The sequence below is a fragment of the Manacus candei genome, unplaced genomic scaffold (genome assembly GCF_025592945.1).
Source record: "Manacus candei isolate 608988 ecotype Guabito, Panama unplaced genomic scaffold, ASM2559294v1 h1tg000005l, whole genome shotgun sequence".
NCBI classification, from domain to species: domain Eukaryota; kingdom Metazoa; phylum Chordata; class Aves; order Passeriformes; family Pipridae; genus Manacus; species Manacus candei.
Window position 1 is genome coordinate 834,498 of NW_026138053.1, and position 23,130 is coordinate 857,627.

The following is a 23,130-nucleotide window of genomic DNA, read 5'->3' on the forward strand; positions in this document are numbered from 1 at the left end:
ATGGCCACATCTGGAGCAGTGGTCCTGTTGGACCACTCCAGGCAGCCCCATGCCATGGCATGACCTGTACTGGCCAGTCTCTGGGCAGCTGGGAGGCATCCCAGGAGGCTCCTGCCTCAGCACTGGCCACTGTTGAGCTCCTGCTCTTTGACCATTTGGTCGAAAGCACCATTTCTTGGTGATACAGGAACACCCAGGCACACAGACGGCCATGAGCAGGAAGACAGGCTTTGAGCTGGCCCAACACCAGAGTGTTATTTCTGAGGCAGGATGCTGGAATTTTGGGTTTTTTTCTTAGCAAAGGGCTAGAATAGCAAGAGACCTGCTCGGTTGTTTGAGAGATTGTGTTCTCATAACTCAATGCAGGAGGTGTGGTGGTTGCTTTGGTATGTCTTTGGGGCACGGCACAAGGGTGTGTGTGGTGAGATAGCACTGACGCATTGTGCAGGGCACAGCAAGCCAGATTTGGCACAGCCATGTCCATGATGCCTAACTTCTTTTGGAGTGACTTGTCCCCCAACTTGCCTCATGGGTTGTACACGGTCTGTTAGATCCAGATTGGAGCTTTGCAGCCAACGGATTCATGTGCCTGTGTGCAATCAGGAGAGCTTGGAAGCTGCATAGATGCAGCCAGAGAGTAATTATAACCATTTCTTCTCTCATACGTGGCTCCACTCATTTGCCACTTCTTTGCTGAGAGGAGAGGAGAGGAGAGTCCTTTCCTTGGACCTGGAGAATGCTGCTGAGTTGGCTTCTCTGCAGCACAGCCTGGGACACCTCCCTAGATCCTACAAGGCCTTGTCTTTCCCATGCTGCAAGCTGGACCTGAGGTAGTTCTTCATTTTCAACAGGGAGAAGGACTAGCAGAAGCTCAGCAGGCTGCCACAGGAGAAAAGGGCTCAATTTCCCTAGCTTAAACCAAGTCAGGACCAAAGTACTAACCTTTAGTTAACCAACAATTGTGCTTCTTTTATACTTCTGTTCAAGCTAGCTCCTTTTTCTTCAAGGCTGTTGAATTCCCCAGTTACTGCATCGCTCTGATGATTGCTTCTTTTTTAAAGATAAGCAGTTTGGAGCAAGTGCCCAGTTATATGTATTAGATGTGGGTGCACACACATTTTATACTCGTGTTCTTCTCTTAGGCAGTGTTAGTTACAGGTGGGCTCTGCAAGCACTCCTGTGCTGCCCTGACAGTTACTGCCCTCAGTGAATAGCAAGGATAATAATATTTACAGTATTTTCGAGGTGCTCCTCTCTAGCCCACGGGGTTCTGATGTGCAAACAGCAGTGGGATGTGAGGCTGCACCTCACCAATGAAGGCAGGAATGGCTGCAGATCTCTGCCTTCAGGGGGGATACACACTAGGCTGTAGCTACCACAGTGTTGGAGAGTGCTAACATCCATAAGGAATAATTCAATTAAGAAAATGCCATCAGATCATCAGTTTCCAAATGTGATTTCAGAGCAATGCAAAACTATTTTGCAAGGACACTCTGATTGTTGTAGGGACCAAGCCAGATCCATCTACTACAGTTCAAGAAGTTAGGTAGGTAGATGGTCTCTGGTATTTTAATCATTTTTGAGAGCAGAGCAGGTGGTACTGAAGTACTGGCATGTGAGGAACTAGTGAAGAACAGAAGCAGATGAGAAAATTAGCTCCTATTTTTCCTTAAAACCTTGAACGTATTATAGATAGAATAAAGTCAGGCAGATATTTGGTGACAAAGGAAAGTTCACTCTCGATTTCTGTTTTCTGTTATTCTCCAAACAGAAGTAAGAATTATGCCTGAAAGAAAGTTGCGGTCGTTTGGCAGTCCTCCCATGAGGTTGGGTAGTGTGATTAATTCTCTGCGGTTTGCAAGACTCACATTAGAAAGTCAGCTCTTAAATGTTAGCTTGGCTTGGCCAGTAGAATTCCCTCCAGGCAAAGACCCTGTGTCTCCCTCGAGCTGTACCGTGGGAATGGGCCCAGTGCAAGTGTGGGTGGTTGTTAACACCATCCTATTCCCAATGACGACACAGTCTCAAGGACGTAACCATTTACTCACTATGTTTTGGACACTGTAACTACAGCTCTGCTGAGGGAAAGGGTTTTGTGGCACGTTCACTTACCAGCTGATGCAATTCCAGTGACATCCAAATGTCATCTCATATGCAAAATAGAGCTGAGAAATCTGAATTCAAACTGCCATGTCCGGGAAGACAGGATGTTCTTGGATATTTTGAAATTCAGGGGAATGTTTGTATCCTTGCCTAATAAACTTTTTTCAATTTTTTTTAAACCCCTATGTTTTTAAACCCCTTGATATTTTTTGGCTACCGGTGAATTAACAATTAACTAAAGTAACTAGAATAAAACCAGTATTGTTTGTGGGAGTATCAACTGAAACTAAGCAGCAAGAACAAAATGACTCTGCTGTTTTTCCCAACATCTAGAGCTGGCACAGGAGGATATAGGAAGGTCTTTTCATTTTAGATGTTCACTGTCACAGTTGTGCTGCAAATGTTTTAATTTAATGTCTCACTGACTTAGCCATAAGCAGTTTTTGCCTGTTTGTCTTCACATTAGAGTAATTCCAGTGCACTATAGTGAATTTCTCCGTAGCATGTGAGTTGTGCTTCCAGCTCTGCACATCTCAGATACAGTATGGGTAACATCCTTTGCTTGGAAAACATTGTTCTTCCCACTGGTGAGGCAGTCAGAAGTGCTGACAAAAACCAGTTCCTTTGAATGAGAAGCAGAAATTCAGAACATTGTTCCCAGCATTTTTGAACATGCAGTGGCATTGCTCACTGGTTCAGGGTAAGCCATTGTCAGTGAAAAATATAAATGTGCAGTTGGTTTCTATACCTCAGCTAGGAGGCTGTCACCCTTGGTGACTGTCTGAGCACGTCCTCTGAATTCATGATACTTTTGATACGGCCGGTGTTGGATGCTCTACAAATGAAGATAAGATACGTGGGTGGATTTCTCAGCCTCTCCCTAGCCCCCGGGGCAAAGCTGCCTCTGGATTCATCTGGCTGAAGGGGAGCTAGAAGAGTCAGTCAGCTAGGATTTTACACTGGAAACACTTGGCTGTCCCAGTGGTCACGTTCATCTGAACACAGAGGAGGAGTTGTAGCTGTACAGGGCCTCGACAGAAGCCAGGCGAAACAGGAAGAGCTGAGGTTGGACTTCAGTGCAAATGGCAGGTCAGCAGATGGGAGAGGACAGTTGGGGTGTCCCTGCTTGGAGTGCTACCACCTGTCTCTGACTGGCTTTCCACTGCTCCTTGTCTTCCCAGAATGCTGTGGGTAGGAGGGTATGGCACAGGCCAGAGTGCCCTTTGCCTGTTGGAGTGCCCCTGGGGAAAGGAAGGGGTCTTGGACTACACTTCTGCCTATCTCCTCTCCATCTCCCAGAGCTGTTTAACAACCTTAAATTGCTTTTACCATCAGTAAAACAAGCTGTTCCTTATTCTGCTCCTGTGTGGTGACCTGTTTGGGATAAGTATTCCTCCTTAGCCTAACTGGAAGCCAATAATGTGCATAGCATTGTAATCCAATATCTACATCTGTTTTAATTTTGGAAAGCTAACATATCCACTGTGATTCATCCTCCAGCTCATCTGCTGCCCTCTTCTCAGGATGGCAGAGTTGTGGAAGGGGAGTCTAACCATCTTCATTAATACCTCTACCCTTCAGTGCTCTCCCCTGGAGAGTCATGTCACAGAGCCTCAAACAAGAGCTGCTGCTTTTGGGTTAGATGATTCACAGGAAGCTGGCTGATGCATGAGTTTCTTTACAAGTTGGGAGGCTGTTGACCCCACCAAGCTGACACTGGGCAGCTGACGTGCAGATATAACCAAATACTGTGTTTCTGGTTTTCTGTTTAGTAGCAGCAGTGCCCTTGTGAGCAGGGACAATAAGAGGAAATCTTTGATTATAAAAATGGCAACCTGCTAATGACTTCCATTCCTGCTTTCTCTCCTCTCAGAACATCCCCACCTTGGGAAGCGTAGCAATAACCATGGCGCTCCACAACTGTGATGAGGTGGCGGTAGCTGGGTTTGGCTATGACATGAGTTCACCCAATGCACCCCTGCACTACTATGAGACCATCAAGATGTCTGCCATCAAAGAGGTAGGGAGCTCCTGCCAAGCACATCCTCCTGCCAAGCCCGCTGGCCACCCCGATTCCAGAGCCTGACTGGGATGGTGATGTCAACTTCCAGCTTTCCTGTGTGGGTCAGAAACACAGCTCCACCCATGCATTTGCCTGTAAAATTCTAGACATTCTCCCAAGTGCAATGTATGTTAAAAATGGTTATTACTGCTGGGAAAAGTTCTCTGGAATGTGTATATAATGTAATTCCTTCTTTGAGCAGCAGGGAAAAGATTCACATAAATGTTAACTCAAGAAGGGTGAAAGGGAGCAGTCCTGCTCTGGGGCTGAAAAGATGTGACCTCTCCTGATTTTTGATCCATTGTACTGCTCTCTGATCCATAGGCTTCTTTTGTGAGGTGATCCCCTCTTCAGGCCCTGTGAAACATGGGAAGGTGAGATCAGCCCGTGCAGCTCTCAGAGGACTGTTCAGCAGCAGTTCACATATCAGGGCTCTGCAGACACTGCTTTGTAAAGAGATGCACACTAGAAACACTTTCTGGTACTATCACAGTGATACAAACAGCATTTTTTGATGAACAAGAGCTCTCTTATTGGTATAACGGAGCAGTTAGATGCCTTCAGGTCTGTCCATTTCTGGTACCAAACTAGAGCAAACTTGGGACACTGGTCAAAGCTTCTGTAGTGGGGAGGTTTGCTGCTTTTTTGGTGGAGCTCGTTCTTTCCCAGCACAGATGAGGCCCAGATCTTTCTAAAATTGCTTCTCCCTCTTCACTGTCTCCTTGGCAGGGAAAGTTTCTCTATCCTACTCCATGCTGTGAAAAGTTGTATTGTTCATGGACAGTAGCTGTCTCCTGGCACTTGGCATTTGTTCACCTCAAGCACTTTACCATTGCTCCAGACTAGGAGGGAACCTGGGAAGTTGTGTTTTTCCAAACCACAAGATTGTACGTGTCTTGGTACTCTCACAGGCTGCAGGCTGCATGACCCTAGGCAGACTGAGAGGAATTATAAATCAGTGATTAGTCAACTTGAGAAATGAGAAGCGTGTGTCTAATTATCAAGAGTAATGAGGCTTTGGAACAGGCTCTTAGGAGAGGCCAGGAGAAAACAGTGAGTTTGGGAAAAGACTGTGAGGAAGTCCTAGTATATCAAGGGACTGGACATTGTGGTCCTTAGGTACCTTCTGGGCTTGTGGAGGTAGCAAGAGGGTCTGCCTTGGTCAGTGACATAATCCTGGATTTAATCAGTCCTGGCTGGGAAAGTGAGTGCTCATTTACAGAATTTGAGGGGTACGTCCAGAGAGGAAAATTGAATTGAGTCACTCTGTACAGAGGTGGTCTGGCTTGTGAAATCCCTGAATAGAAAATAGCCAAGGAATGTAATTTTTGCAGCAGTAGAGGAGGTATAACCATTGGCTTGCCTGGTTCTGGCTCTTCCTTGGGCATCTGCTTATAACCATTGCCAGAGAGACAGCACCCTGGCCTCCACAGGCCCGGGTCTGATTCATTACAGCTGGTTGGCAAAAACAGTTGGATAACAGAGTCTCTGGTTGAAGTCACTAGTCCAGACCACTTGGATCTCTGATTTTGGAGACCAGCACCCTGAATGGGATCCAAACGCCACTGGAAGGCAGGAGGAAGTCACTCTTGGACATTGTGTGTGGTCTCAGGAATAAACGTTGCATGGCACAGGGCAGTTAGATGAGGATGAACACATGAAATGCAACCAGTAAGGTCTCCTGGAGAGAGCAGTTAGTGCCTGATTTGCCAGGCCTCTGCTGTCTGGAAGCTGTCAGTCATCGTGTCCGGGATGTTCTGTACAGAGGTGAGGGAGCGTTGAAAGGTTCTGTGAAGCCTCACTAGTTCAGATGTCAGTGGATTTGTTTCTGCAGACAAGGCTGTTGTTGAGAGCTCTGCAGGCCAGAGGAGCTGGTTCTAGGAGGAAGGTTCCCGTTCCACTTGAAGCCTGGTTACCTGATACGTGTCTGCCCATCTAATCCTCACATCCTCACCCACAGCTCCTCTTACATTTCACTGCCCTGGTACAAGAAAAGCCATCTGTTCCCAAGTATCAATAATTAATGCTCCTCCCGCCTCTGCCCCTCCCAATATGACAAATTGTTTGTGATATTGTGGAATGTGAAGAGCAGAGAGAGGATCGCATTTCTTTCTCTCCCGTTTAATATTAATGGTAGCTGGTAATTGTTAGTCACCTGAGGGTGAAGTTGAAAGGTGAAGGGCATAATAGCTGGGTTATGTCTTCTGCAGTTGCCCTCAAAGAATGCACAAATAGAGATTTGGCCCTCTCCAGACTGGAAGCACCTTGCACACCCTGCTTGAAGAAAAATCTGCATGCACTTTGCAAATGGGGAGGCTGGCCTGCACTGATACCTTGTGCCAAACCTTGCCCTTGGCATTAGTGAAATAGTGACTCAGAACCCAGCTCCACCAAGGTCTTTGTCTGTTCCATCTGCTCTGACACTCAGAGGCCCAAAGGGCATCCACAGCGTTTTCCTCAGTGTTACTTTGGACCTCTGGGATTATGTTCATTCTGGTCCTCCTCTACCTTTCAGCATCTAAAGGAGCACTAAAGCAGGCTGTGCCTTGAAATTATGCAAGCATCATCTTTGTCCTCTGGCCTGCAGACTCATGGAGCCTGGAGTACTCATTCCTGGGCAGGGAAGGGGAGCAGGTTTGCTTAACCTTGCCTCATCACAGCTGTTCCACAATAATGAACATCCCAGGCAGGAACCCCTGCAGTTTGACCAGGTTTGGTGGGGCAGAACCTCTGTTTCTGAAGTTCAGATCTCTTCGCTGAATGCCAAGCTCCTCCAGCCTGAATGTCCAAAAATCTTCAGTGTTTAATGCTAGAGAGCAGCTGCAGGGAAGCACTCCAGCTCCACCCTGAAACCATCACTGTCTTTACAGAGGAAATGTAAACACCAGCAGTCTCCTGGGTCTGGAGGTGCCACACGTGTGTGGGAGCCTGTCTGGTGACATCTGAGAGCCCCTTCCCTTGCCTGGTGTCTGCAAGGGAAATAGGCCTGCTGGCAAGCCTGAGTCCTCTCAGCAAGGTGTGTCACTGATTTACACTTGAGGCTGCTTGACATCTCTCTGGACACCCTTGAAGCCCCGTGACTCATCTCCGAGGAATTTGCTCTGATTACATAAAAAAGACGGCAAAATGCGCTTGCTTGCTCACAGCTGGGCGGAGATGCCTCTCCCATGCCAAGACTGAGGTGATAAAAATCTCTGAGGAAATTAATGTGATTTTTCCTGCTGCTCTGTGGGACTGGCAGCTGAATTTCCAAGAGGAGAAATAGGCAACTCCAGTCTATGGTTTTGTTTAGCCTTTGCTTTCCCAGCAGGAGTAAAAGCCCTCAGGGTCCGAGATTGTGCTGCTTTTGCTACCACAAAAGGCAGCTGCCTACACTGACTCTTCTAGGATCTCCTTCTCCTGCAGGCTGAGCAAGCATTTCCTGCCCCAGAGGAAAAGGCTCTGCAAGGAGGCAGATGAAGCTCTGGAGCTTCATCACTGTTACTAGTCAAGGGGAAGTGTATGGTCTTTGGACTCTGGCCAGCAGTATGTCTGCAGACGCATATGGATTCTCCTGTGCTTGTGGATGCTCATGAGAGTAAATTTCTCCAGTTTGGTCCTGGATGGCTTCCTTACCCTCTGTCCTGGGTATCTCAGTGTAATCTGACCAGGGTATGTCGAGGCAGAGCTGGTGTGGAAGACCCTTTTCTGTTCCCAGGTGTACCCTGGAGAGCTGGAAGCACACTGGTGCAGTGCTTTCAGTTTTGGGCTGTGAGCTGGAAGATCAATGCTTGCACTGCAAATTGGCCCCTGGATGCCAGCTCTGCTTCCCAGCATCTTCTCCCCTCGTCTCTCATCTTCTCCCCATCATGGCTGAGGGTGCAGAATCCCTGGCCTGCACTTCAGCAGGGGATTTCTGGGTGGTATGAAGACAACCTGCTCTTCTCTGATCTGTTACTGGGACACTCCTGCCCAATAGACCCAGTGCTGTTGTATAAACCCTCACAGGTGATTTTTCAGCTCTGACCCCGTCTCTTTGCTTTAGCTTAAAAAATGCGGGAATGTCCAAGTGTGTCATCTCTGTTCAGTTACTATTTTCCTTGTTCCAAACAACTTTGCAACAGCTTTTGACCCTTGCCTGCTTCCATGAATGTTGTACAGAAAATGATTTGAGTCTTTGCCAAGGTGTCTGCTAACTTGTTTCTGGTTTTGTGGCAATGAATCCATTGGAGCTGGATTTTCATATGCTTTATTGTATTTTTATTTCTTGCTCAGGTCCTGTAATGCTTCCTGCCCAAGCACTCCATAAAAGTGTATTTTTATCACAGGTCACTGTCTTCTATTAATGTAGAAGTGTCAGACCCACTGGGAACATAGCAAAGGAAACATGGAAATGGTGGTGAGGAAAAAGGAATAATTTTAAAATAGAGTGAAATAGAGATTATTTAAGGATGGGAAAGTGACTGTTTAGAATAGTAAAAACAGGTCCGTAAGGAGCTTATGAAACTGAGAGAGCAGTTTCTAAATCATGGGAATGAAGCACAAGACTGGCTCCCATCATCCTTCCTCCATGTGCTCTGCTCCAGCACACAGCTTTTCCCAGCTTCATGATCCAGAGGGGAGCTTCGATCTCCTGGTCATTTCTTGCAGGAGCAAGAATGTGAGCAAGGAATCACCTTGATGCCACACAGGGAACACCCCGAGCTGTCTTCTGGCACTTGTGGCTGGTAAAAACGGCGAATGCACGATTAAAAGCCACCCTTGTCCATCCAGAGCCTGTCTGCGGCATTTGTGTCCCGCAGTGGAGCTGCTGACGGATCTCCTTTTTACTGGAGGAGCAGATCAAGCGCCAGCACCGATGTTGGAGGTGTCAGCTCTTTTGACACAGCTGTGCCCAGCACCTCAGTGACTCACTGCCTGACCCGAGGGGGAGGTGGGCGGCTGCCTTTGATGACTTCTTTCTGATCCTTGGCTCTGCTTCCCCAGCAGGTCTTTGTGGGATGCTGGAGGACACTATCATGTAACAGTTCTCATTCAGCCTGTGTAAGGGCTGTCAGAAGGGCCAGGGGAGGTGGCCTGCAGCATGCAGTGACACGCAGCTTTGTCTCTGTCTCTCCCCAACAGCAGCTACCTCTCAGAATAATCCACAAACATCAAGTTTGGAGTCTCACAAACAATAGAGCTTTATCATCATCTGGGCTCTCTCTGTGAAGCCGTCTTTTGCATTTTAAATCAACGCAAGTTGCTTGGGAGGGGGTGGTCGGGCTGCTTCAGGCCTCCAAGTACCTTAAAGTTTGCGGTAGCCAACAAGAAGAACAAAACTCCTTTGAAAGCCGGGCAGATGTCTAGCCTGGTGATTTATAGACTGAAAACACGGCTATTCGAGCCTGGCTGATGAATTGCGATTGCAGTACAAGGAGTGGTGCAGACTGAAATGGAGGTCAGCTTTGGAGGGGGAGGTTAGGGGCTGGGGCATGGGGACCTCTGAAAGGGCAGTGCTTTTTCTTGGGGCCGGCAGTGATGACTGATGAGGTTTATGCGTTTTTGTCTTTGTTTAAAAGCCACCTGTTTGACAGCGTTTTGGCTGAGGGAAGGCCTCACATGCTGTTCCTGTGCGTAAGGACTGTGTGTCTATGTAATGGAAGTCTGGAGAAGGCTGGTGGAGTAGCAGTCATGGCCAGAGCACAGATATTGCCTTGTTCAGTAGGAAAGTACAGTAACACTTGCATTATCACTGTGCACTAATAGCAGCAAGGAAGGTATGGCTGTAGGATGGGCAAAAACGGAATTAGGGTTCAGACAATCTCTCTGTAGAAAAAGAAAGTAAAAGATCTACAGGGGTGTGCTAGAGCCCAGCTGCTGACCCCAGCATTGAATGCAGATGTCTGTAGGGGTGCTGGGTGCCACTAGAAATGGCACTGTCATGAATGTACAGTAGGAGCCAGCATGACTGTCAAGAGGAGAGCCAAGGTATTCTCAGACACAGTGGCTAGCACAGCTCTTGTCACCAACCATGAGGGCACAAGAAGAGCTGTTGGCCTTTCGCAGCTGTTTTTAGCATGTCCCCCTTGCAAAGAGACATTTTAGGAAATTGCCTTTGATCGAGTACCTTCATGGTTAAATTAAGTGGGAAGGCAACAGAAGGGATGATATAACTCAATAACTCAGATTTTGCTTCCGAAGGGAGGGAACTTGATAAGCAGGTCTGTATATAGACTCAGCAGTGCTGGCGGGGTGCTCAGTGAAATTGGGACACACATGCAGACTCTGACCTCTCTGAATCTGGGCCTAGCCTAGGAGAATGGGCTACTAAAATCAGATGCACCGAAGAGCTCATGAACTCATTGTAGACTTGAAATCTTGTTTGTGAAAGGACAGTGATCATCTGCAGTTCATGCTTGCAGCAAGGGGGCAACTGGCAGAAAAAGGCTGTAGGCATAACTTCATAAAGAGCTGCTTCCAAGTGGTGTTAGAAGTAATAGAGAAGTGAGGAAGAGCATCAGGAGACTTCACTCCTGATGGCTAGAAAGGACAGAGGTAAAGTGGAAACTGGCAAAATTCAAGTTCAATTAGATCTTGCAAAGGAAAAGAAACAAACACTGGACAGTCTCACTGACAAGAAAATAATAAGGAAACAAGGAAAGAATTACCAGGGCGGGCATTCAGGGAAGTGAAGGAAGCGGAAGGATTAAAGTGGGAGCCACATGAATATATATATATATATATATGTATTACCTCCATCAGGGTGATATGATGAATGTGAGAGAAAGAATGGCTTATGGTGAGAAGTTCACAGACAAAGAAAACTACTGGGTCAGCAGTGAAAGGAAAAAGCTGTTGAAGCTAATGCAGTAGGTGTGAGAGCCCAAGAGATCTCTGCTCCACTTTGAACCAATTAGGCTGCAAGTCCAGAGGAAAAGGTCCCCAATAAATCTATCAGGTTACACATGGTTCCACAGGATTAGCTTGTAGTGGACATAATACTTCTTTTTCCCTTCTTTTTTTGGGGGGGGGATGGGAGCAAGGGAAAATAATCCTGTCAGATTCAGACCTCTTAATCTAACCTCAGAGGTACTATTCAGAACTTCAGAGCGGAGTTTAAATGAAAGAATAATTAAATCTTGAAAGCAAACACAACATGGATTTACCAAAGGCAGGTTACAAAAACTAATTTAATATCTTTATTTGATTAAAAAAAAAAATCATTCTTGAGACAGAGGAAGTGTGATAGCCCAGTCTGTCAGAAGTTAAGTTAAGCGTGTGATACTGTGCTGTGTGAGATATTATTAAGCTTCAGAAGCCACAGTTTGGTGCAACACCTGTATGTGAATAGTCTCTCTAAAAGAGAACACAAAAAGCAGCACTGAATGGACAGCTGGGAGTTCCTCCACAGGAAGTCATGTTTAGTGTTTGCTTTAATGATTTTTGGCACAGAAAGCAATGGTGTGCAAGTGGAATTTGTGACGAGACAAAACCAGGTGTGGTCAGTACAAGGGAGGATCAAAATACCATCCAGGAAGACCATGAGCACCTTGAGAACAGGAGTAAACTGAGTGGCATGAAACCTAAGAGTATGAATGGAAGGTCCTACTGTTTGGGGCAATAACACACATTTTGACTCTAAGCTGGGATAACATCATTTGGCAGTGGCAGAGGAGGAAAGTGCTTAGGTAGGTACAAATGAATCACAGGATAATTCAGGCTGCCAGACTGTTACTGTGAAAAAAAGACAAATGCAGCTCTGGAAAGACTAGAGGAAAGAACTTCTTGTAGAGAGAGGGAATTGCCTCTGCATGAAGCAGAGGCCTTTTTTCTGGTTCACGAGAAGTAAATTTGGGGTAAATAGGGACAAGGGCAGCTATTGCACTTCTGGGAAATTTCCAGTTTTCATAGGGTAAATGAACAGCCTGTTTTGGTAGGGGGAAGACATGGGTTGTTTAACTTGGTAAAATGAAGACAGAGAAGAGATACAGTTTCTCTCTGTGTAGGTTTCAAGAATAAGCATGAGCTAAAAGAGCTGTCTGAAACTTAAAAGTTGGTGTAAGAATGACCGGGCATAAAGGAGCTGTGAGTAAATCTCCTGAAGGTGGGAAGGTAAGGGTGCCCAGCCACCCTTTGGTTTCAGTGGATGTGACTCCCAAGGGGGTGCAGGCGGGACGGGGCAGCCTGTGGTTGCAGCCACGTCCAGGTGATGGACTGGGAGAGAAGGGGGAAACAGGAGCTGAACGAGGCAGGCACTGGTGTCACGGGAGGTGCACTGGGAGGTGAAACTGCAGCTCGAGGGTGGCCATAAAACACCTGGTGTGTGTGGTGACCATGTTGGGACCAGAGCAAGGGTGTGGGTGAGGAAGAATCGTGAAAATTAAGCAGCTCTAGAGACAAGGCAGTAAAGGTTAAAGACAAAGATAAGTTAGCACTGGTGGAGACTGGAAACCAGCTGTTACCAGTGAAGTAGCAGTTCTTGCTGCTGCTTTGGTTTCTGTGCAGGTTTTCAGGGAGAAGTGCTGCTGACTTGCAGAAACACGGAGGATGTAACAACTGAGAAACCTCCTGCTTTACAACTTGCTGTTTTTTGCTAATTCATTCCTCATTGACTTCACTCTCTCTAATTTAGCCTTCCTGTGTTTTAATTGCAGCACGCTTGATAAGACTAATGTGGTCTGAAGCTGAGGCATTCCCCGATTGTAATTGATTACAGACGGGGAGCTTACCTTCCTCCTGGGTTGGTCTCTGAAACGTTTTCTTAGTCTTAAAATATTCTACTTGGCTTCTCTTCAAGCAGCAGATGATGTTTCGTGCTTCCTTGTGGAATTGTAAAGATAAAAAGGACAGGTGGTTTGGGGCTGCTGCATTTGCATAATGCTGAAAGGTGGCTTTAACTGATGATAAATTTTCACCTAATAACTGTGACCAAGCGCTCAGACCCACTGCCACCTCCCTGGGATGAACAGCCAGAACAGTGCATGTGCTTGCAGAGTAACTCTCCTCCTGCTGCTTCTCTCTCCACTGGAAAGAGCAAACATCCACTACTCAGAGGGAGACCCATAGCACAGGAAATCCTAGCGTGATCCCCAGAGAACAAGAAGGGTTCTGGAGCCTCCTGTGGTGTTCCTGCTGTGAGCTCAGGCAAGCAGCCTGTTTGTTTGCACAAGTGGAAGCTGCACCGGATGCGAGCAGCAGAGGAAGGAGAGGGCAGGGCCAGTCTGCCAGGTTGCAGGAGCAGCAGTAGTGGTGATGTGCAGGGACAAGAAGAAGGTGGCAGTGAAAGGCTGCTCCATCACTGTCTTGGAGGTTCAGATTGACAAGGGAAGAGCTGGAGTTTTCTGCTAGTGGTGTGTGCTACCCAGGGTGATATTTAGAGTGTATACACCCTGAAAGCTGCTAGATTTTAGGGGGTATTTTGTTGCCTTTTCCTGCTGGGGCAATGGGACCAAGGTGCTTGTCTGTCTGCCGGTTTTGAGAAAACTGCTCTGGCTCTTCTCCCCACTGCCACTGCTGGTGCTGGAATGCAGCTTCCTTTGCCTGATTAGCTCTGTCTGTCAGTGGGGTGAGCGAGTCCCTCTCCTGTAATCAGTAACCGGAGCTGGTGTTGAAGACATGCCTCATCCCTCCTGCCTGCATTGCTGTTGGACAAGGGGGGAGCAGCACTGCACTGAGTGCCCTGATGCTGCTCTTCGGGAGGGATGAAAGCTTGTCCTCACCAGGGAACCTCTTTCTCTGTGGGCTTACATGAACCACAGAACATTTGAGAGTACTGATGCAGACATCAGTAAGATCCATGGTTCAGGTGGGAGGCTGAATTCCCTTTCATGTGACTTCTTGGAACAAGGAGTTAGTGGCAGTGGCCAGGGTATAGAGCAGGCTGGATGCTGAACAACTAGAGGCCGGTAGGTCTTGCCAGCAGTTTTGCAGTCAGTGCTGGAGCCAGACCTAGCCGTAGAGAGACTGCAATTGTATCACCAAAGTTTTATTATCCACCTCCTGTACTTAAATTCCTACTCCACTTGTACTTTTCACAAAGCAGATTTCCTCTTGCCATCAGATAAGGCACTTGCACGTGGCTTGAGGTGACGTTTTAGGTGGTGGTTTGAGTTTGCCTAGAAGTGGCTGCTTCCCCAGTTCCCGTCTGCACAAGGAACACAAGCAGCTTGTCCTGGCCAAAACCGGGTGGCTTCTCATACTGTCTGATGAGGCTGAAAGGCGTGAAGGAGGGCTCAGATTGTGCTATGACGTATCAGGCGCATCAGGCTCCTGGTGCTCCAGGCAGGTTTGAACGACAGGCCCAGCCAGATGTAAGTGAATGCATTGAGACCTGGTGTCCCAGCATGACAGCTGCTGGCTGCCTGTTGGCAGGAGCACACCCGCACCCTCGGCTGCCTCTGCTGGTGCTGAGCCTTCCTAGCAAGGGGCTGTGTTGGCAGAAGAGACACTGGTGCGTGGCAGGGGCCAAACCCTGAACCCCCAGCTGACATTCCACATATGGGACTGTTTCCAGCACACTGGAGGTTCCTGGGTCTCTGGCTCCAAGTGACAGCCACGCTCAGCCCTGCTCTCCCAGCTCTCTCTGCTCTGTACCACCATCATTCCCAGTGCTGCTTTCTGGAAATGATGCTTTTTTCCTTTTACAAGCCACTTTACTTCTCAGTGCCAGATTTCACTCTGCTTTTATGTTAGCAGAAGCGCTGAGTTGTTTCTAGGCAGCATCTTCTCAGTTTAGGGATGGGATCTTCCACATTTACAGAGTCCCAAAAAGCACCAACACAGTTTACTGGTGTGGTCCTGTACTACTGTACCCTTTGGAGGGTTCAGGTAACAGTGTCACTGGAAGCAGAGGAAGTCAAAGACTTTTGAACACAGGTTACAAGGTAACACCTGCCTGAGCTTTCTTTAGCAGCTGTGACTGTCATCATTGCTGTGCACTGAGGGGATGGAAGTGGTTTTTAGACGCACAGTAGCAGCAAGAGAGGTATTTCCAAAATGTGCTGAAGATCTAGATAGGGACCTTCAGTCCCTTGGACCTCTTGGCAACCCCTGCATGCACACCATGACTGAGGCTGTCAGTGCCACGCAGGAGCCATGGCTGAGATCTGCCTGTCCCAGACAGGACAGGGCAGGACAAGCAGCAGATGACAGGAGAGCCACATGCACGTTGTGCATGATGTGTACAACCAGTGCTTTGCAGGCAGGTGCCCACAATTCTGCAGTGGGTAAACTGGATTTCAATAGCTGTGGCAGAGTGCCCTCAGTGGGCTCATGGGACTGGTGCTTTGTTGGTTTGAGGCCATTTCAGAGAGGCTCCTGAAGAGTGATTTTGTCACAGTCCAGATCGTATTTAGAGCTCAGGTTAGCTGCTGACCAGAGCACTGTGCTGGAGCCCTGGAATCATTTAGTGGGATTCTTGTCCTGTTGGGAGATTTAGGGGAAAGTTGCTTTTCCCTGTTCTTCCTTTGTCTCCACGAGGAGACAAACCACTTACTGCTGTCATTAAGTGCTTCAATAGTACCGGTGCTGGGGAGTGATGGCAGATGCTGTGGTCCCTGCTAAAACCTGCTGCAGGGAACACATCTGGGTGGGCTGACACCACCCATAGCAGTCACTGCTTTGAAGTCCCTGCTGGGAGATGTGGCCATTTCACCCTTGGTATTGTATTAGTGTAACATTTAGCATGTGATTTCTTCATGACAGGGCCAGCAGAGGCAAAAGCCAGATTTAATGGGGCTGGTCCTAGGGCTTTTCAGCTGCATGCACCACCATGCATTCCCAGAGACCTCCCTTGGCAGGGAGCTGTATGTGACGGGCACAACATGTCCTGCCACCATGTTCTCTGCCAGCTCTGTTGCCCAGCATACACCAGCATCAGTACTGCACTATTGGACTCATGTGTAAGATAGCTTGGGAGGGCACTGTAACCAGCTACATCTCCCCAAGGGACCTGGATTGCCTAGATCTCACCATGCCAAAAAAAACTTCACCTAGCCCATGGGGAGACCTTCTACCTTAGCTACACAGGTCTGACCCTGCAAGTGTATCAGCTTTAGATAAGGGAAGTCCCTTGGTCTGCAGGAGCTCTTCTGGTCTGCAGCAGGGTCTTTTTCCTTGGCAGAAGCCACTGCCTTGGCCCAGATGAGTCTCCCATAACCTGAGGGACAGGAGCATGTTGGCCAGGGTAGTTGCTGACCTTCTGTCTCTCCCATTTTCTTCCAGTCTTGGACGCACAACATCCAGCGGGAGAAGGAGTTTCTGAGGAAGCTGGTGAAAGCCCGAGTCATCACTGACCTAACCAGTGGGATTTGAGTGGCTGCAGCCACTGCCTCCAAGGGAGGAGATGAAGACACGCTGCAGCTCTGGGAGCAGGCACTGGCAGCCCCCTGCAAGAATCCCACCTCACTGAAGACACACAGAGATGCCCAGGTGCTCTGGGAAGACCCTCTTGCATTGCCAGTCTGCACGAGGGTTGCACCTGCCACCTCCAGGCCTAGAGCTGGCAGGAGGTGGGCAAGGGACTGAGTAGACAGTTCTTGAACTCTGCATTGCAGACAGATCTTCTGCATCCTGAATTAGACAGGAAAGACTCAGGAGAGAGAAGAAAGATTTGTGAATAAAATGATTTGTGCCAAATGGGAGGTGATGCTGCCCCAAGGCAGCAATGCCTGAATGTACAAAGTATTATTTTTTAAAAGACTGCTGGAAGCATACTAGAAATACCAAGGTACAAGGCAAAGCCTGCTTGTTCACAGCCCTGCAAAAGGCCCGGCCTCTTCATGCTCCATCTGCGTTGTCACCAGCCTCAGACCTTTCCCCAGGAAAACAAATCCATCCAAAACTTTGGTGTTGTTGGTGCTGCTATAATTCAAAGGGAGAATAATGGCTTCCTCTCATTCTCCACTTGGAGCTTCTGAATGGAGATGAGCATGGGTTTGTTTTTCTGTGTTTTTCCTTGCTTCCTCCACAGAGGCGGCAACAGCAGCAGCAGCCATCGACTTGGCTGTGTTTTTCATGGCCATTTGCTCTGCCTCTGCCCTGACCCCGAGGTGGAGGGGGGACCTGATGGCTTTCTCCACCTCCCGCAGACCCTCCCCACCTTCCTGCCTGTCACGGTGTGGAGGAGCCTGCCTCATTGTGCTCAAGGCTGTCAGGCCTCTTGGTTTGTGCCTGCTGTGCAGGGCCGCCCTGGAGTCCGTGCACGTTGGTGTCCCTGTTTCTGGACAGCATCTTGCTTTGGTTTTGTGTGGGAGGGGAGTAATTTGTTCTTTGGAAGGAGGTCATATCTTGAGCGGAGATCTCAAGCTTTACATTTTGAGAGCAGACCGCTGAAGATGTTTGCTTTATGTTCCAGACTCGATCACGTTCCCTGTTTAAGCAACATGTGACCTCAGTAATGATGGATCCTCATGGGAGCCCTCACCCTCCGCTCGGCCCCTGCTCACGCCATTTCCAAACTCCTCCCGTGCTGCTCTAGCACTGCTGCTCCTCCTGCTCTCAGGAGCACATCCTTCCTTGGTCCCAAGATGCAGTATTTGCACATTTGATTTGTATAAGTATTTCAGAGGAGCTGGAATAAACTGAGCAACGTGGCCAAGTGTGAGGACAGCAGGGTGGTCTCCTCCGCTGGGAGGGCACGGGCAGAAGGGGGATCACCAAGGGAATGGTGGAAATCGGCTCCCGTGCTCTCCTGGCCTGGAGCAGGCTGGGCTGCACCCACAGGGACTGTCCAAGTACCTGGGTGTCCAGGCACCAGCATGCAGCCAGCCAGTGCTGAGGTCAGTGGAGGGGGATCCCGAAGGGATGCAGGTTGGGCTCATGGTCCTGGCAGTGCGTCTGATGTAGCCCAAGGATTGCAGTCTGTCTTACTCTGAGCTGAAGGGAGAGCGTGGCCCCAGCGTGGACAAGGGATGCTGAGAGCAGGGCTTGCGTGGCTCCCCTGGGCTGCCTCTTCCCCCGCTGACTTGTGGGGGGCTGTGATTTTGGAGCTGAGACCCTCAAGGGGGTGGGCAGGAAGGGCAGGCAGTGACCCAGGTGTGGGGCAGAGGAGCAAACTGTACGGAATGGTTTGAGACCAGGCTGCAGGCAGAGGCAGCTCTCAGGACATGGGGCTGAGTGCTGCTTATAGACCAGTGTGGGATGCGTCCCTCAGGAACCTCTCCTGCATGGTGCGCCTGTAGCCAAGGAGTTTACTCAGGGGCAAGTCCTGTCCAGCTTCTGGTTGTGGCTGCTGCTTGCCTTATCATCTGGGAGCACGTCAAGGATTGTGTCTCTTCTGGCATTCTCCTGTTCCCATATCCCTTTCCATCCCTCTGGCCTCCCAAACAGGCAGTCCCTGCTCCCCCAGGGACATTCCTCCCACCAGGATACTCTGTGAGGTTTCCAGCAGGTTTTTGAGCATATGCTGTGGCAGATACTCCTTTGAAGTCTCCCCCAATTTCTTTTTCCTTCTCAAGGAGCCCAGGGGACAGGATTTCCCTGGCTCTCACCTGGTGACACTCTCTTTGCAGTTTCTGTGTGTCATCCTAGACCCAGGACTGTCATCTGTAGAGTCCCAGTCATGCTGGCAGTGGGGATGCTTGGGCTGGACCTGGCTGAGGTTGTGGTTTGGGAAGCGCTGACACCTACTGCTCAGCCTTCCTGTCACCCCAGCTTTCCACCACGACCAGGGACAGGTCCTGATGGGAATTTGACCCTACAGACCAGGGAGATGACTCAAGCCCTTCCTTCCACCTTGGTGGGAGTCTCCTGGCAGAAATGCCTAGGCTGACTAGATGAATTCATGGCCCAGGGTGACTGTGGTGGCTCAGGACCACCTGCAAGTAGAAGGAAAGAGTGTTTGGGGGCCAAGGCTCCCCTCTAGCTCGCTGACACCACGGAGCAGCCCCCTGGCTGGGTGACGGAGCAGCGTGCAGCACTGGGTTTCACTGCTGGATGCTGTTCCTTTGGCTGCCTCCCTGTGTGCACCTGCAGCCACCTCCCGTTCTCTGAGACGCTGCAGTCCTGCCAGCTCGGAGCGGTGCACGCGGGTCAGAGCACGGTCAGTGGGACGGATGTGAGTCTTGGCCTCTCCCTTGCAGTGACTCACCTTGTCAGATCGGAAGGGAGAGCCCAGGGGAATTCTCCACAGCCTAAATATAGAGCGGGGTTGCCTGGTGCCTCCGATGCGCTGCAGTGCAGAAAGGCCGCTCGGGTGGCGGGGAGCCTGCCCAGGGACACGCAGGAGGTCGGGAGCCAGCGCCCACAGCGGGTTTCACTCTGACCAGTGTGGAGGGCAGATCTGGGGAGCTGCAGGGCAGCCAACACATGCTGCTCCAGGGGAGGGGCCTGCCAGAGAGCTGCTAGTGCTGCACTGACCACACCATGAGCACAGGCTGCTGGTGTATTTGTGGGGTACAGCCCTACGCAGTGCCCACCACCCTGGCGTCAGGCTCCTGCCACCAGTTCGCCCCGTTAGGGCTGGCTGTGCCATGTCCTCAAGCTCACACGTGCCAAAGGGAAGCACCGTGGCCAGGGAGCACAAGGCAACAGTGGGATCCAATCCAACATTTCTCAGCCCAGTGTCTCTGGGCTTCCAGGATCTCCTTTCCTCGGAGGGAGCAGTGGGGAGGCCCTGCCTGGCCATGCTGTGCTACCCCTCAGTGTGGGCACTGCTGGTAGTGGGGGAGAGTGTCAGGACAGGGCCATCTGTGTCAAACGGGAGCAGTCAGGCTGGATATGGGCAGCACTGGACACGGGCAAGGGCTTCCAGAGTGCCTGGCAGGGAGGTGGCCACCACGCCGAGCTCCACCGGCACCACCAGTGCCGTTGGTCCGAGTGTGCGTCACTCGCAGTATTAGAGACGTGTCCTTCAGTGCAGGACACCCTTTGGGGGCCACTACCCAGCTCCTCTGGGCTCTGGCTCCTCTCACAGCCTGCACGGGGACTCGCAAAGGCCAGTGCGTTTGCCGGTACTGTACCAAGCTGAGATGCAAGAACTCAATGAGTTTTTAAAATTAGTTTTAGTTTCTGCATTTTTTTTTTAATTTCCCCTCTAGGCAGGGAGGGCAAGAGTCTTGCAGGCTCCTCCAAGCCGGCTTATGTCACGTCAATTCAGTCATATCACAGAAGCAATAAAGCTATCAAACAAGCTTGGCTGGCCTCTTTCTTCTACTGCCCTGGGCCTTTTTTATGGGAGGCAGAGGGATTCCCCTGCTCGGCCTGTCCCCAGCCTGGTTCCACTGCTGTCTCCTCCAGCACAGGAATCCAGCTGCTGGGAGCTGCAGCTGGTCAATGCCACTGGCCTGGTGCTGGGGACAGGAGAGGGCTCTGCTCCTCCTTGCAGGTGACCTGAGGGGTGGGAGCGGGCCTCGCTGTTTGGGTTCATTTCATGTTGGAAGGCACAGGCGTCGGAGCTTGTCCTGCCTGGGACAGGCTGTCTGGGACTCTGCCTGCTCTCTTGGGGACTCCCTGCCAGCAGGGTGACTTCCTGCCAAGGGTCACAGCAGCAGTTGGGCTGGGTGTGGCCCTGACAAAGGCAGGTGTCCAGCCAAGTGACCTTCTCACCGCAGTGTCCAGGAAGGAAGCAGTTTCGGAAGCCAGGGGCCAAGGCTGTGACCAGCTCTGACACCTGCCAAGTCCCAGCAGGAGGAGCACAACCCCTGCAGCAAACCCTGGTGATGCCGCCGGGCTCCTGGAGCCGTAGGACGTGTTGGGGACAGTCCCATCGCCTGGAGGAACAAGAAGGCTACTTCCAGGTGGGTGACTGGTCTGCCAGGCCTCCCAGCTCCTAAACAACAAGAGTGGGTTCCTGCCAGCACCCTATGGGACACCACAGGGGCAACTGCCCAGCCCTCCCTGTGTGTGGTCTCAGATTCCAGAAGGGAGATGCTGGGGCTGCTCAAACCCTCCTTCCTTCCCTGTCCTCACCCTGGGAGGGCTGAGGAAGGGGAAAGCACAGAGCCTGGGACCAGGGCACACAGGGCCGTTGAGGTCACCTGAGACAAGGAGACTTGTTCAGAGGTGCCTCTGAAAGAGCCACATCACCGCTGAGATGGGGACACCCGCGTCACAGCTCTCTCCCACGTGTATTTTGTCACACTCAGCCATGGCCTCGCACAGGCATGGCAGCAGCCCTGGTGTGCTCAGTCCTGCCACTTGACTGGACTGTGTCACCCCCATCCTGCCGCACACAAGGGTGGCACCTTCAGGGACAAATGTCACAGCAGGCCCCAGCCCCGCAGGGCTCATTCCAGACCAGGCAAGGCACTCAGACACCCCAGCCCTGGGGGTGCAAGGAGCATAGGCTGACACAGGCAGTGCCAGCAGCAGCCACGGAGCAGGTCACCCATCTGTCTGGAGACCTGTGGGGCTGCACTCCAGCACCCTGTGGAGCCTGGATCATGCTCAGCACTCTCCATGGCAGAGCCAATACTTGTGGGAGCCCAAAGGGAGATAGCAGTACCTGGATTGAAGCACAGAGCTGGGACATGCCGTCTGCTCCTACCACAATCTTGGAGGGACAGGGAAGAGGTGCCGATGGTAGGACATTGGTGGGGCTGACAGCAGCAGCAGGTTCATGTCTCCCAGGACAAGGGCCAAGGGCAGAGAAGGGAGCCAGTGTCCCCAGGTGGCTGCGGTAGCAGCCTCAAAGGGTCACACCTGTAAGAGGACAGAAGCCAGGCATTGCACAGCTTTGCACAACCTCTCATTTCACTGGACTGGGGAGGACACCATGGGCTCACCTGTGTGGGGTCCTTTGGATACCCTGTGCCACGCCCCACAAAGCCTCCTGCCCACCACCAGCGCCACACTCTCAGTAGCTCCTAGCTGTGTCCTGGGAACATCAGGACCTGCCCAATCTGCAAGGAAAGGTGGGAGGGGTTGAAGGTAACCCCTGTGGTGAGCCAGCACCTGGGGCTGTCTCCAAGCCCTGAGGGCTGTTGGTGTGGGAGACAGCCCCTCCTGTGTAGGTCCCCTGGCAGGGACAGGGCTGTGGCCAATCCCAGCCCCGTGGAGACAGTCAGTCAACCTGGAACAGGACATACCACTCACACTGAAATTTTCCAAGCAGGCAGCCGTGTTAGTCTGCAGCCCTGCGAAGCAGAGGATCCTGTTCCCTGCCCTTGGCTGGTTCTCTATGCCAGGGATGCTCCCCAGCCTCCAAACCTCTGCTGAGCCAAGTCATCCAAGGTCATCACACCTGACAGCTCCCATGAGGATGTGTCAGATGGGAGCAGCCTCGAGCCACGGCCGTGGGGCAGCACAGCCCCATGGCAGAGCCCATGCTCCCACGCAGTCCCACTAGCAGGTATGGAGCAACTTATGGCCACAGATTTGGCGAAGGTGCTTGTGCCAGGACCGGGAGGGATAAGGTGCCACTCCAGGGCAGGGGCAGCAGCTCCGGGCCGCGTGCCACCTCCGCCGTCCCTGCTCGCGGTGGCGGGGACGGCTTAGTGGGCGCCCGCACACTCCCTAGCAGGTGATGCTGCAGGAGCCGCGGGAGTTGTCACCCCCGCGCTGGATAATCCGAGGAGATGAGCGCAGGCGAGGCGGCGGCTCCGCAGGTGTCTGCAGGCGCGGCCGGCCGTCCCCGCCGCGGGGCCCGGGCTGCCGGGCGGCGGGGAGGAGGTTAAAGCCACGCTGGGTGCCCGGGGTCGGGGCAGACCCCACGGGCCACCTGGGGCCCGGCGTGCAGCCGCGGCACAGCCGGCGACCGAGCCGCTGGCCCCGCTCCAGCCGGGGAGTTGCATAAGCCCGGGGAGCTGCGCCGAGGCGGCGGAGCGCCGCCGGGGCAGGTGACACGGCCCGCGGCACCCCGGGGCGCGCAGCCCGCCCGGGCGCCCTCGGACCCCGCGGCCATGAGGGCCGGCCCCGGGGGGCTCACCTGGCCCGGGACGCGTCCCGGCGACCGGCTCCGGCCAGGGGAGCACGTGTGAAGCGGGGCCGAGCGGAGGCGGCCCCGGGATTTGGCACGTTCGCAAGGAGCACTCGAGAGCCCCGGGATGGACGCGGAGGGCCACGGG

At 51.4% G+C, this 23,130-nt stretch overlaps 1 protein-coding gene across 15 annotated transcripts in view; it reads left to right on the forward strand.

The window, feature by feature from the left end:
* The window catches only part of ST3GAL3 (ST3 beta-galactoside alpha-2,3-sialyltransferase 3), a 176,061-nt gene extending 155,806 nt beyond the window's left edge, over window positions 1-20,255 (forward strand). For 14 of the 15 annotated variants that reach the window (XM_051797235.1, XM_051797216.1, XM_051797281.1 and 11 more), the window contains 2 exons: window positions 3,977-4,123; window positions 16,349-20,255. In XM_051797235.1, coding sequence (XP_051653195.1) covers window positions 3,977-4,123; window positions 16,349-16,438 — 237 coding nt within the window. In that variant the 3' untranslated portion in view covers window positions 16,439-20,255. The remainder of the gene's footprint in view (window positions 1-3,976; window positions 4,124-16,348) is intronic. The other variant, XM_051797266.1, reaches the window with a different exon arrangement.
* The last annotated feature ends 2,875 nt before the right edge of the window (window positions 20,256-23,130 follow it).